This window comes from Platalea leucorodia (genome assembly GCF_965183815.1).
Source record: "Platalea leucorodia genome assembly, chromosome: 2".
In the NCBI taxonomy this organism is placed as follows: Eukaryota; Metazoa; Chordata; class Aves; order Pelecaniformes; family Threskiornithidae; genus Platalea; species Platalea leucorodia.
Window position 1 is genome coordinate 23925690 of NC_138824.1, and position 14347 is coordinate 23940036.

Consider the following 14347-nt stretch of genomic DNA (forward strand, 5'->3'; position numbering starts at 1 on the left):
CTGTTACACCCATTGTCTTTGACGGAGGAAAACCGAGAAGATTCTCTCCCCTTGTTTAATTAAAGCCTTCCTGCCCAGCAATTTCTCCTTTCCTCAACTGCAAACTACCTATTCCCTCCTTTCATTCACAGGCCAGCTCCATAAACAGTTAAAATGCTTTTAAAAGGTCGTATCTATTTAAGGGCTGCACCAAAAGCCCTAAAGAAGCTCCCAAGTCACCCAGGCTTCTTTGAACTACAATAATTTCTGCAGCACGCCAATGCTCATTCAGCGACACTGCCACTGCCCCCAACGGCCGAGGGTTTCTGGTTAATACTTCCACAGCGCCGTTAAGCTTCTCGGGGTGAAGTAACATTTTCCCTTTGAAGCATCAGGGCTCACGCTCCTCCTCTCCCACTTCAGAAGAAAACCGCTTCCCCTCCCAGCTCAACGGCAGCGTTTGGCGGTGCCTGGAAAGCAGCTGCGCTGTTTTTAACCGAGGCGAGTGTGTAGGGAGCTACTTTAGGGCTCTTAACTCAGCTTCTAAACACTATCAGCAGCGAGTTAAAGAATCCCAGCTGGCTGGACAAAAGCAGCCTAGGCAAAGGCGGGCTGAGAGGCAGCTGGAGACACACAAATAGCCTCGCAGTGGAAAAAGAAAAAGGTAGCGATTACACCCCTCCCCGCTGCCGTTCGCTCACGAGGCCTGCGAGGGAGCAGTTTATCTTCCCACTATTTTTCTTTCTTGCTTCCAAGTGACCTCTGTGTTGTTTAGTACTCCCAGATCAGTTTTTTTGCAATGGAAATGAAGCTGAAAGTTGTGTTTAGACAAAAAGCTGGTGTCAAAAATGTAATGGTCTGGCATAAAAAGGAAGCGGAGAAAAAAAGCCCTGTAGACTTCAGATGATTTCAGGAGAGAGAAAATGGAATCCAAATGTAACCATAAAAGAAGAAAGAAAAAAAATTACAATGAAGTGAAAGGTATTTGCTGTCTTTGTTACACACTTCTCTCCTGTCCCTCTGCTATGGACTGGTGGGAGAATTTTTCTGCACATCTCAAAACAAATCGGATGTTTTGGTTTTTTTCTGGGTGAAACAGAGCTAAGGCAGGCTTTAAGAAGCAGGCGAGGGCAGGGCGGGTGGCTGCAGCGCTCTGTGGAGGAGGCTGGAGCAGCAGCAGCTCAAGCCCCGCACCCGAGGCCGGCCGGCAGATGGGCGCGCAGCCTGCTCGCCGGGCCGGGAAGGCGGTGCGCGGCCAGGCCGGGCAATGCAGGCCACGCCGGGCCCGCCGTGGCGCAGCTCGAAGAAGCGGAAAAAAAAAAAAAGGAAAAAAAAGACATAAAAGGGGAAAAAAACGCCCCGTGGCAAGGAGGGCGCCGGCAGCTCCGCGCCGCCGCCGGGCGGCAGCACGGCCCCGGCCCCGGCCCCTCCGCCGCGGGTGGCGGCGCCTCCCCGCCCCCGGCCGCCTCCCCGCCGGCCGCGCCCGGGGCCGGGCCCCGAAACCCCCGCTGCCGGCCCCCGCCGCGCTTACTGGTGCCATGCCTGCGGCCTGGCTCGCCAGCGGAGGGAGGAGGGCAGGCAACGGGGAGATGTGCTCTCAGCATCACCGTGCCTGTCGTTTTAGTGACACTGAATGTTTCAGGGTTTTTTTCAGTTCCGGAATTAAACCAAGGTTTAAAGTATTTACAGTTTTCACATGTAATAAGATTATTAATGTTGGTCCCAAACTGGTCCAACATGCAGTCCTCAATCAGCAGGTAACTGAGCAGAGAGTCGAAAAAATAATTTAAAAAAAATTGTCACTGAATCCAGGCAGTAGGAGTAAGCATAATTTTTCTAGTCATATCCTCATCTCTTGTCCTGGAATTACTTTCCCAAAACAGCTTTAAATTAAGGTGCTGCAATGGCTTCTCTCTAAGATCGTATGCCAACGGCCAGAGGTATACAGGACTGCAAGAGACTGCTCCCACCAAGTCCCCTTGGCCATCCCATCACATAGCCTTCTCCTCAGCCAACCAAGTTCTGACTTAAAAATTAAGTTTCGAAATTTTCTGGGCTTTCCATCAGGAAGAGCTGTCAGACCTGTACTAACCCACTGGAACAGAAACGTTATTTCCAAAATGAAAGTATTTCTACTCTTGTGCTAAGTTTGTGCATCAGTTTCCGCAGTTGTCTCGCTGATGTGTCCACCGCCCTGACGCACTTGCACCATGCGTGTGCTCTGCCTTCATTTACCAAACCAAGCAAGTCTCCTCTTGGACACAAGCTGAACACAATTACCTGTTCACTTTGGCAACCCCTTCCCCCCCCCCCCCTTCTAATATTAACACATCTTTCTTGAGCACGGTTGTAGAAATGCATGCAAAATACTCCAGCTGCTGTCTCACCAGGGCCGCCCCTAACAGCACGGGTATCTCTTCTTTCTGCTGGTAACACCTCAACAAACTGGGCCTAGGATTTCGCTTACATTCGTTTCCATGGCTGTCTCATACTGCCACCTTGCACTCAACCTCAAACAGATCAATCATGTAGGATAACCCCGGTGGCTGCAGTGACCAGAGCCGGGTCCGGACGACACCTTGCCATCCTGCAGGCTCTTCCCACTACACACGAACACCGAACAACTGCCAGACGCACTCTCCGCCCCTCGCTGCCAAAGCCAAAGGTGGCACCTGGCTGCGCCTCACTCGGGCAGCCAGCCCTTCCCATCAGCGCCAGGAAAAGGCGATGTGCCAAATGAAAGTTCAGCCTGATCCGATTTCTGCTGATAGGTCCAAATCTTTCTTCCCCTGCACTGCTGAGCTCCCAGCTTCTAGCAGAAATTTTTATTGTAGTCTCCAAGTACACAGCCTGCTGCTCTGCGCCGCTGAACGTTATCCCGTTTCCATGACTCCAGCAGGGAGTCATCCAATTCCTCCTGTACAACAGCCTCATTCGCCTCTTCTGGTGATGGTGCTTCCCAACTTGGTGTGATCAGCAAATTTAATTAGCAAATGCCTCTTTTTTGTGCCAGGGTCATTAATTTAATATAACACAAAAGTCAATCTCTACTCTTGAGGAAATCCATAAAATATTTGCAGTTGACCGATACTTTTTCTTTCAGTACCACTTGTTTACATTCCCCTTGCTGCCTAATTCGTCCCCACCTTACAGTTCTTCTGCACCACACGCTCACTAGATTAATTAATTACTTCCCATGTGGCATCCAGGTAGATGAGTTTCTTTCCCTTAAGAGTTTAACTAGAACTCTAAAGAAAGCACTGGCAAAGGCAACACCTTTGCTTAAGAAATCATATTTCACTTTATTCCACTTTCCCGTTAGTCTCAAGTCTTTCGCTTTTCGTCCATTCTAGATTTGTTGTAAAATTTTGCATACTGTTTAGGTAAAATCAACAACTCCAATTGCCTGGATCACTTTTCCTTTCCCCTTCTAAATACAGGCATGTCAACACAACTCACCATTCACGTAAGACAACAGCAGACCCAATAAATTTTACTGGAAATCTCTGCTCCCAACGCTGCAATTTCACCTACCAGTCCTTTCAGCATTCTCAGATGGAGATTATGCAGCCTTCCAGTACCAATGCATGGAGGTCTATGCCTCCACCTAAATACAACTACTTCATGTCACATCCATATTCTTGTAATCTACCTGGCCTTTGTTTCTGATGACGCACATCAGAATAATCAAGCAAAAAAAAATTAAATTAAGTCATATCTTCATTGATTTTAATACTCACTTCACTGATATGGCAGCACAGCCCTTGGCTATTTCACATCCTTCGCAAGTTCTACTGTCCTCATTCACTGGCAATCTAAAATAATCTAAAGAGTGCTCCTAAAAAAGTGTTCTAGTGCTTAGATATGGTATTATGCAATTTCTAAAAGACATACAGGTAGCATTCATGCTGCCTCTTTAAATTGAACTACTGAACAGAAGCTAAAATTCTTGGCAATGATCCAGAAGAAGGTACCTTGAGAACAAGCCTAATAATTTCCAGTGGAACTAAGAAGGAAGAAGCACTTGAAAGCAGTATTTTAGAAAAAGGAACATGTAAATATAAGGGCTTAAGTGGATAAACACCATCTGGTGGGTTGCAGTTCAAAATTATTTTATATAGCACTACAAAAGGTCATTTTAGTCAGGTTAAAACTCCTTATCCCAAGATGGTTACAGTCAGATTGAAAAGATTATATGGTCTGGGGAGGAGAAACGGTGAAAGAAGTGTAAAGTGAGACAAAATATTTCTAAAACATACATACTATAGCTATATTTATCTTAAAAAATATCACAAATAAATACGCGTCTTGCATTGTGATATTATAGCCAGGACAGCGTACAACCTATTACACTGCAACCAACATCTTAAGAAATGGGAATCGCATCCAAGTTCATTACATGTTCTAAGTAGTCCTAGCCAAGCACCCAAACCCAAGAACTACAGAGCTGAAATATTTTTTATGAGAAAAGAGGTATCTAGTTACCTAGTCTGAAGCTTCAATTTTGCCGTATTATTTTTCACTGAACGTGAAGAGTTATCGAACCTGTTTGATTCAACATACTAGGCTACAGAGGTAAGCTCCTTGTAGCTTTAGTTCAGAAACTGAAGAACACAAACACTTGCAAACTAAGAAAGGATGAAACTGAAAGGGATGTTAAACCTATTTGCATGTCTCCATGTAAACTATGGAAAGTTGCATTAACTTCTTTCACTTCCCACGCCTGGCTACTTCCTCTTTCATTCAAAATTTTCTTCAAAAGAAAATCATGGATCCCATACAAAAATCATCGTACAACACGTGAGAATTTGTAACCTGGTGTGATTTTTGCATACATACCCCAGACAAAGAAAGTAAAATAACTGCCAAGTAACTAGACAAAGGCAAAAACAAGAGCATGTGTTGGTATTTTTTGAAGAGTAGACATATTTTCCTTCTGCCACCTAGTGACCAATTTATTCAGATAAGAGTAGCGTTTAAAATGTATCATATTAAATGGAACACCTTCATGACGACTCCTCCGCCTCACAGCAGTAGTGTTGCTAATCGCATTATTCCCAGAGACAAGTATTGTACAAGTCATGTTCTTGTGGGCTCCTTATAGTAAAGCCCTATAATGCTCATCACCGGAAAGCTTCGAGAGCAGAGTTCACCCTCATTAGAGCTAAGACTTTGAAGGCTGCCTTACACAAACACATCTGGTGAACCTGTCACACACCGTGACTCCAATTCCTCATATAGCTGGCAAAACTGTAAACAATTTTACAGATCTTCACGAGCTTTTTATAGCTTGCAGGATGCACACTTGTTATTTTAAATCTTACTGATCCAGGGTAGAGAGATTTCTAAAATGATTAAACTTGATCTGTGCACTCAGTGGCACTGCTGAAAATGTGCCTGGCCCTACCTACTGATGGTAATAGGGGCTGGGATTACTTAAGAGTTTTCCTGTGTATCAGAAAAGCACTTCATGATGGAAAAAGAGTATCTTTGAGTTCTTTCTGCATTGTGAAGAAGCAACCTGTAATAGAAGGGCCATGAAGGGACTAACCAAATTCATTTGGAAGAAAACTGGCCTAAATATTTTGTTATTCATCTATCAAGATCTGTACAATACTGTGTACCCCCATAGGAAGGGGCTTCTTGTATCTCTGTCAGTAAAGTAAAGCCGCCTCAGTACGTTCTCAACTTGTATCATTATTCCACAGATTCTTTGGGTTCCTGGCACTGACTCCACAGTTAAATTTAAAAATGCAAGTGTCTCAGAAAAAGCAATTTGCACACAGACATTTTTTTCAGCCACAAAACACTCCTGCCTTTGACATCACTACTTGATAGTGAATCACTGTTTCTCCTTTTCTTTCATTTCAGTGCTGCTTCTTTTTCATGGGTCTTCAAAGAAAAGAATCTCCAACTTATTCTAATTTATTTCGTTGTTTTTATTCTTAAAATAAAGCCTTTCCAAGAAGCATCTTCCTAAACACTATAATAAATACAACCCCCTTTTCATAAACTAAAGAAAATGGAAGTTGCTAAGAGTTTGCTTTTACTACATCTTCGTCACATCATTTTCAAATATACAACTCCAAATAATTTGGCACAGATTTACCTAGCATCAATGCATTTACAGAACTGTCCTGGGCTTCTAGGCACACCTAAATTTTACTATGGTATGGCAGAGGCCATGGTACTGTGGAACTCCATTCATAATGCTTAAAGTCTAGAGAAGGGCACTGGTCTCACTTTTGCACTTTTCACATGGAAATCTTTACAAAAGACCTGAATTGGATTCCTTTTAAAAAAAAAAAAAGGGTGGGGGAGAAGGAGGGGATGGGACTGATTGACAGATTAGAGTCAAGCTCATGAACTGAGATGACAAGAAACCCCCAGCAACAGGTCACCATGCTTCCTCCCTATCAAAAAATCTCAAATCAAGACAGAGCAAACATGACAGAACTTTCCTTAATTTGGTGTCATTATTACTAAATATCCCCATGATACATGCTTTGTCCATGAGGCAAGAGGAAAGCACCCAGTTTCCTTACACGGGATTATTGTGGCTTTTTATTATTATCTGTATTAAATAAGAATGCTTCCCTTTGCCACCTGCTGCATCATAAGTCCTTCCCCGCCCCAAGTTTTTTCCGACTTCTTACCTTGTCATCTCTTCCTCTGGCTCTAGATTCCCTTTCACGGCTGCCTGCAGACTTCTCACCCTTGGATACCGCGTGTGCTCTGCCCGCAGGCCCGCGGGGCTGCAGTCCTGGTGATTCTTTCCTCAAAGGTTTTACTTCTCGGTTGGGACGTTTTATCTGAGGTGGAGCCCTAACGACAAGCAACCACAACAAAAAACATGCTAAAAACAGCAAAAAAAGAGCAACATTAAGAAGGAAGGATTCTAATGTTTCATTAATTCCCTTCGTGCATTATTACTAAAGCTGACAAGCCCCTAAGTCGTGTCTCCCTGTATCTGCAAATCCAGCAACATATTCCTGGTTCTGTCTGACACCCAAAGTAAGAAATAAATGCAAAACGAAAAAAAAAGTTTCAACAGTGGAAAAAAAGAAAATTAACAATACTATTAGATCAGTACTCCTAACCAATCTTACAACAAACCAACATGCATGTAACAAAAGAGGAAACAATTTAGTAGAAGTCTTCAAATTATAGTTTCCTCTCACTCCAAACCAGATTTTTTTAGGCTACATTCATATGCACAAATTCTACACAACCAGATGACATTCCTGGTTTAAAAAAAAAAAAAAAGGCAAGCTGGCTAATAGCTTTGACAGGCCCCAAAACAAAGGAGGGAGAATTTTAAACCAATCTTCCTACCTCTGACTTCATTCCCCTGTGTGAAAATGTCAAAACGTAAAAATTGCCTAGAAAGCAAACAGAGCCGAACTGCAACCGCTTACACTTTCGTGCATCATCCACAATGTCAAAGAGAACTCAGCAGTGGCACGAGGAGAAAGAATTTGGTTTTAAGACGAGGTATCACAGTCATTTTGCTCTAGGGATTGGACTTGAAATATAGAACTAAAATAAATGGCCAGCAATGTCACCCAACTTTAATTAGTGCCCCCTATTAAATCTACTGATTCTTGGTTTGAGTAACACAAAATTTGCTAACTCCAAAACCAATTTCCTGGAATATGACTTAAAAAGAGTACATACTTAAATGCACTGCCGGATACTACTGCTACATTTTGCTTTGTATACGTTTTCATCAAACTTAACGGCATAGAAGAGTGGCTAATTTTCCAAGATTTAAATTTCAGCTTAAGAAAGCGGATGAACTATTGGGCCTTTACCTCTAAGAAAGATACAAGAATAAATACGTCTTGCACTTCATGTAATGTTACCACAAAAAGTCTCCTAATCATTTCTACCACTCACAAAAGTCATCAGTGTTAGTATTATGTTACATATTATTATGTTATTATATTCTTAGGGCTTTTTGAAAAGCGAAGATCTGCTTGTTTGATAATCATAAAGCACATAAATTTACAAATAAACTTGGCGTTTCTTTCTGTTAACCCAGATCTCTCATTTTACTTTGTTCCTTTGCTTATGTGAGTATACACACATTAAAATTCTTTGCTATTATAATGTTAGAAAAATGTTGGCATGATAAATATTATTCTTGTTTTTAAATTGGATTTGTTGTTTCCAACAACCTGTGTCAAGCTCCATTAGGGTGAAAATAGGGATTTCAGAAAACGCACAAGCATCTATTTTCAGAAAACTATTAGCTAACTAAAGTTACCTTAAAGGTGGTTACAGAAGAGAAATGCCATGTATAGCAGAACGTGTTTAGCAATAAAACTAACCAATGGATTAAACACAGGTCATGTTATCTGTAGCTAGGGAGCGATTTCTAACCACTGTGTCCTTCAAGATCCTTCAGTTCCAGCTCCTTACTGACTCCTCAGCCATCAATGAATTCAACTACTTAAATAAACTGAAATGGAAAAGTTTTCGCCCTGCACATGAGAAAGGCAACTATCACCAAAGGCCCACTTACCTCTCCAGCAGACTCTAGTTCCAGGCACTTAGCTAGTCACTCCTACCAGAATAAAGGAGTGACTTGCTTTAGAACTTCAGCAATAAATTCAACTGTAGTTTAATTATTTTTTTCCCCAATGAATGATATTTATTCGTTATTACAGTTGACTAAGGGGTAAATGAAATGTGATTTTCACGTTACAAATGCATTCAAAAAAGAACATAAAATTATGGTGACTCAACTTTATTCCACCCACTCTGCTTGAGCCTCTCATTACCTGTGTTCAGCTGGAACAGGAGGGGGCCAAACAGCAGGATCTCTAAAAGGCTCATCTTGACAGGATACAGGGATATCTGCAGGTCTGTCCATTTTAAAACTTTCTAAAGTGTTGACAATGCTCTTAACTTGTTCATATTCTTCAACTAATTCTTGTCGGACCTTGAGAAATACACACATTATTTAAAAATCATTACAATTCAAACTTTTTTTTTTTAAACCACAGAAAGTACCTCAAAACATATGCTGCCCTCAAAAGCAGGGACTCCCAAGCCTTTCCATTCACAAACCCCAGACCTATCAGGCTGACAACAGATCTTTAACAACAGCATAAACAATTGAATCTCTGTTGAGTTCATCTTCCTGCTTGTTAATGTCATGACCAGACATGATTGCTAACACAGGGATCACTCTTCCATAACATGTGCTGATGCTTAGATTTATGTGTGCATGTTGACATGTATGCACACACACACACACTTTTATACTAGTAAGGGTGCTGTTGGCAGATCTGTGACATATTTGCTACTATTCTGGCATAAAAGAACTTCTCTGATTACAGTCTCCAAGGTCCTAGTTATAAAAGTGGCTAAATCATTAAAATACAATATTACAAAATTAACTCTGTGAGGGGCACAACATCACCGTACAGTCAAAACACAAGCCAATTCTTTGGTGGATTGCAAAGATCAGAACAGAAAATGGGAACTTTAACACCCTATGGCATAAGTTCAAATGATAAGTAAAGTAAGTGAAATAAAAATGAGAGGAAATTACGTCTCAGAAAGAAATCAGATTGCAGAATTATGCAGCTTAATTTTATACTTGAAGTTTCTATTGCCACTAGTCAGGGAATTAGAACTACTGCAATAATTTCAAGATTATTTACTTGATACTTGTTCATTTCAATTTTCTTCCGTGAAGCCTAGGAAAAATAAAATCTGTGTAGGCATTTGCTAAGTTTTTAAGTGATATGGCTTGTTACAAGCTCAAGTTTTGTATGCTAAGGTCACCGGTTCTTAGTACACACCAGCAGACAGAAACTGCATTGTACATTCTTGCTCAAAAGCATAAGCTTTCAGTGCATTAGCGTTAAGATGTGCTAGGATTCACCTGAGTGCACTTGTACTGCATCTTACCAGTCTTCCACCTATCACTCCGTGATGCTTTCCATCCTGCAGGATCAACCTCCATGCTTACTTTGGTTTTTACCTGCTCGAGGGTGATAACACCCAGATGTCACCTCTTCACTGAAGCGTTGGTGCACAGCTAAAATGAATTCATGCATTGCTGTGCATGCCTGGAAATCAGCATTGGCACTCTGCAGCTAGGATTACCTTAGGCCAGTGTGAATCTTCCCTGTTACAGGCTTGTAGCTGGAGCTACAGAGACATCCTGAACCTTTCCATCCACTGGAAAGGCACATAGGCTCTAAAAGCTCTCATGAAGAAACACTACGGTGAGGATATTTGCAGGCTGCCACCAGACACACCATTGAGTGAGGCTACAACTAGCATACACTGCAAGGCTGAATCAAAAGCCAGGATCTGAAGTCAGCTCACAAGAAACCCAAGGAAAGACACCAGGCACCCAGCTGTGCTCATGTCATGAGTCCACGTGAAAAAGAGCTGGGAAAAATATTGCCTGGGAATGCTGCAACAAGGCTTTGCTTTGTGGCAAACAGAGGAAGGCAACTGAGGACAGTATCAACAAATGTCAACGATGTTGCCTGAAATCCAGACTCTCTTTGCTGTGCAGAGTCTGAGTAATCAAGAGGATCAGGAGAATGGAGGTCTGCAAATCCAGCCTGTCTGCTGAGATGATAACAGCAGCAAATCAGGGAACTAGTACTGAACAGCATCACGTCTTATGACTGTTTTTCCTAATGGTGCTTACTGGTAAAAAGATGTGGCCACTAGCCTGAGATCTCCCCGTCTCCCTGTGTGCTTGGAAACGAACCTCGATGGGCACACACAGGGTGCTGCGTCTTGTCAGCGCACTTTTAGAAGCATGCCTCTTCCAGCCTGATTTTCACCTGCTCATCCCATTTCCCTCTCACACTCTCATTTCCCCTCTCAGAACGGAGTCTTTCCTCACCTGCCCCACTCTACGTATTCAAAACAGCAGCAGCAGACCCCACTTTTGGTGGGGCAGCGTCAAGACAGAAAGCGCTATCTGACATAACTGTTTGGTGGGTGAGGTGTATAAAAGAATGAAGGATTAAATCGACAGCACTCAGTAACAAACACACATCACCTCTTTCTGGAAGCTACAGTTCTCCTAAAATACTACCAGGTACATCCCACAGCAATGTATCATTCTGCTCTATAATATTTTCCAGGAATTTTCCCACTACAAGGACAAATTAGAAGATTTCAGTAGCACAAAGAAATTCTTCTCTGGTTTAAAACCCTGTTTAATAAGAAGAATATATGTGACTATCGTCAGCAAGATACCAGTAAGGACAGAGGCAAAGTGAAGGGTAAAGCCCCAAGGCCCTGCACAGTTCTTGCAACGCTGATTTTACTTCTCCAGAAGCTCTGTGTGCATCTATACAAAAAGAGCCTTACGTATGGGAAGAGCTTGATCATTTCACAGGGCAAAGCAGCCTTCTTGCTTGTTCCAGATGGGGTAGCTCTATCTTTCCAAAGACACGGGACATCCAGCTCAGGCAGGATTGCTCTAGTAAAGACAGTCAATGCTTGACATGGCCCCCCCTGCCCTGCTTTGCTCTCTTTGCTTTCTCATCACACAATCAGCAGACATATCCCCCAGTGCAAGAACTTCCAGCTGAGTTACAAATGTGATTGATTACTAACTTGGTTCCTTCAAACTGTCTAACACGCATCCCTCCTGTCCAAAAATAAATCCAGCCAAACAACTGCTGTGAAGTACAAAGGAACGATACAGCATAAATCCTCCAGGGCACCGCTCACGAGAGAGAGACGCTTCCTACTCCCATGCTCCAGGAATACAGACAGGATTCCTCCTCTCACATGTGGAAAAGTTGGTGGAAAACAACTTGCCAGCACTGAGGGCTGGAGTGCTGTCATTCAGCTCTCTTAGACCAGCAAGGAGGATGGTATCTGAAAACTGAGAGAAAGTGAGCCTTTGATGCGTTTGAAACTGAAAACAGACTAACAGCTGCTGGCCAGCTCTTATCCAGAGCTGAGCAGACCCAACTCTGAAATACACACCCTTACGGCTCACTCGGTAAGTGGCAAACCAACCAACAAAACCCCCGCAATGTACTCAAACAACAGGACCACAAAGGAAAACCAGCTGATAAATTCGTAGAGGCCTTAAAGAAATCAAGTCAGATGGAACAGGTGCAGAAAGAGTTTCTTGCAGCTGAGAAACAAATAACCCAGATGCGAGCCAAGAAGGGCTGTGCCGTAATTGCGGAGGTGACTGAGCACTGCCTTGGAGTGATCAGTGCTACTCTGCAGCAACCTTGGAAAGCTGCAAACAAGAAAATCACTGATCTGGACTCACCCAGTCTCTTTGCCCCCCATCACACCCTTCCCTGGGGTGCTAGAGGCCTCAGGGGGCTCCAGCTCAGGTTCTAGAGAACCTGAAGAAAGCTTTTGGGTGATTCATGTTTAAGCAGGTTCAGGAGATAGCATGGGCCGAGTTAACAGCTCACCACTGCCCAATAGAAAGATCTTGCTTCTCCTCACTCTTTCTCCCCAACCACACTCTGCTGCTGCTCTTCTGGATTCAATTCTGGCATCTCAATACAGTAATTCAGCTTGGTAAAATTGCAGAAAATTAGCCTGGGAGGGTAAAAAGAAAATAAAGGGCACTTTTGCTGGGTTAGCAAGCTGCACTGGCTCACTACCCTGAGATCAGGTGAATCCCAGGACAAAGAATGGCAGGGTGCAGAGGAGGGAGAGAAGCTGGTGCAGCTGGAGGGAAGACTAAGTGGGGAAGAGCTTGGCCTCTCTGGGCACGGCAGGATGTTAGCTGGGTTCAGCTACAGCATGAAGCTGCCTGCTGCCCAGACCCACGCTCTGTACACCAGCCGCCCCTACCAGCCACATCACCTCCTCCACAGAAGCAGCATCGTGGGCATTGGGTGATGTTGGAAAGCCTGATAAAAAGCCTTTCAGCCCAGGGGCTGGCCCCACGGCTTCGTTTTGACACTCCAGCCCTAAGGATTTACAGTAACCAAGCAGAAAACACATCCTAACATATGGGTGTAGAACACAGTGACCAAGAGTTGAGTTCACTCTTTGAGTGGTAGTTCCAAAAAACATTTCAGAGAGTTCCTCTGTATTTCACAGTCTGGCAACTGTTGTACCTTTGGCATCACCAGCTTTTATTTGCTACGCTAGAGCTTGTACTTCTACAGTTTCCCACAGCAATAAGCCTGGGTATTTGTACCTTGGTAAATACAAATAATGTATGGTTGGGTTTTTTTTTTAATTATATCATACTGGAACAAAACCAATCAAGTTTCCATAAAAGCGTTTCCAAACCTGAAATTACTGCCTGCAATTAGTGTTAGTTATTCAACAAGCTCCATTTTAAAAAAGTGAAAATAACAATTCCCCAAACCATACCCAAAACAGATGCCCTGTAACCCAGTCTGATCCCATGGAGTGAAGTGTAGCTCCTGTAATCACAGTTCTTCATGAGCTACTTGCAGAATATTCCTTAATTACTCATGAAGTAACCTAAGAAGTGCTAATACAACAGGCATGAAGCAAAAACAACATAAGCACAGATTGACTGAAATGTGTTTAAAATGTAAAAAAAAAAAAAAAGTCATCCTTTATTCTTTAAGCAAGAATACAGTGCACCTAATCACCTGCTCCAGTGACCATGGTAAGTAAGGGTACCTTGCTGGCGGCTCCAAGCGCTCTGAGAATCGTTGAACTCCTGCCTCAGCTCCGGCTGAGGCTCCTCTGCTCTCAGATATTGTGCAACACAGAGCGTGCGGTTATAACATGCAGCAGGTTTTGCTCGACAGCCGCTGGCCTTGTCGTAAGCCAGTACTATCACCCCAGGGTACGCTCTGCTGTCATTCTGCAGCTGCTGAACTGTCACTGAAGCAGCTCTTTCCTACAAGCCAGCTGTCTAGTAAAAAGACTGCAACAGCCAAGAAGCTCTCTCAGAATAAACAGGGGGAATGTCAACACAAGTAAAGTTCACAGTAGCGGTCATGAGAGTAAACCTACCTTTTATTGTTGTTAAGTAGAAAAAGAGATGAGTTGCTTCTGATTTTGAATCTTTCCAGTCCCAGCCTGCATTTACATGGATGAATATGCCTACATGTCAGCCAAACCTCAAAGCACAACAAAGTAACTCTTTCTTTTTCAAATGAGCTTGGAAGCCTAGGAGTCCGGATTAGAATGGAGCTACACTCGGCCACCCAAAAGCAAGCTGGGAACTCCCTGGATGCAAAACAAATAAGGGTCTCAAGAGCAGGTCACCCTTGATACCCCCAAGCCAAGCTAGTTATCAGACAATCAGTGACAATGAATTTTCCAATGGGTCAGAGGAATTCTTGTGTTGTCACACTGCTGCTTTGGTGGACCCTCCAGGATGCATCTTTTGTCCTTTTGAAGTTCTGCAGGT

General features: G+C 43.2%; 1 protein-coding gene across 1 annotated transcript in view; it reads right to left on the minus strand.

Moving 5' to 3' along the window:
- The window catches only part of KATNAL1 (katanin catalytic subunit A1 like 1), a 41088-nt gene that overhangs the window by 13973 nt on the left and 12768 nt on the right, over positions 1 to 14347 (minus strand). Inside the window, exons 5-6 of the mRNA XM_082304976.1 lie at positions 8766 to 8926; positions 6636 to 6804 (exon numbers count right to left, since the gene is read on the minus strand). Of these exons, the coding sequence (XP_082161102.1) occupies positions 6636 to 6804; positions 8766 to 8926 (330 nt within the window). The remainder of the gene's footprint in view (positions 1 to 6635; positions 6805 to 8765; positions 8927 to 14347) is intronic.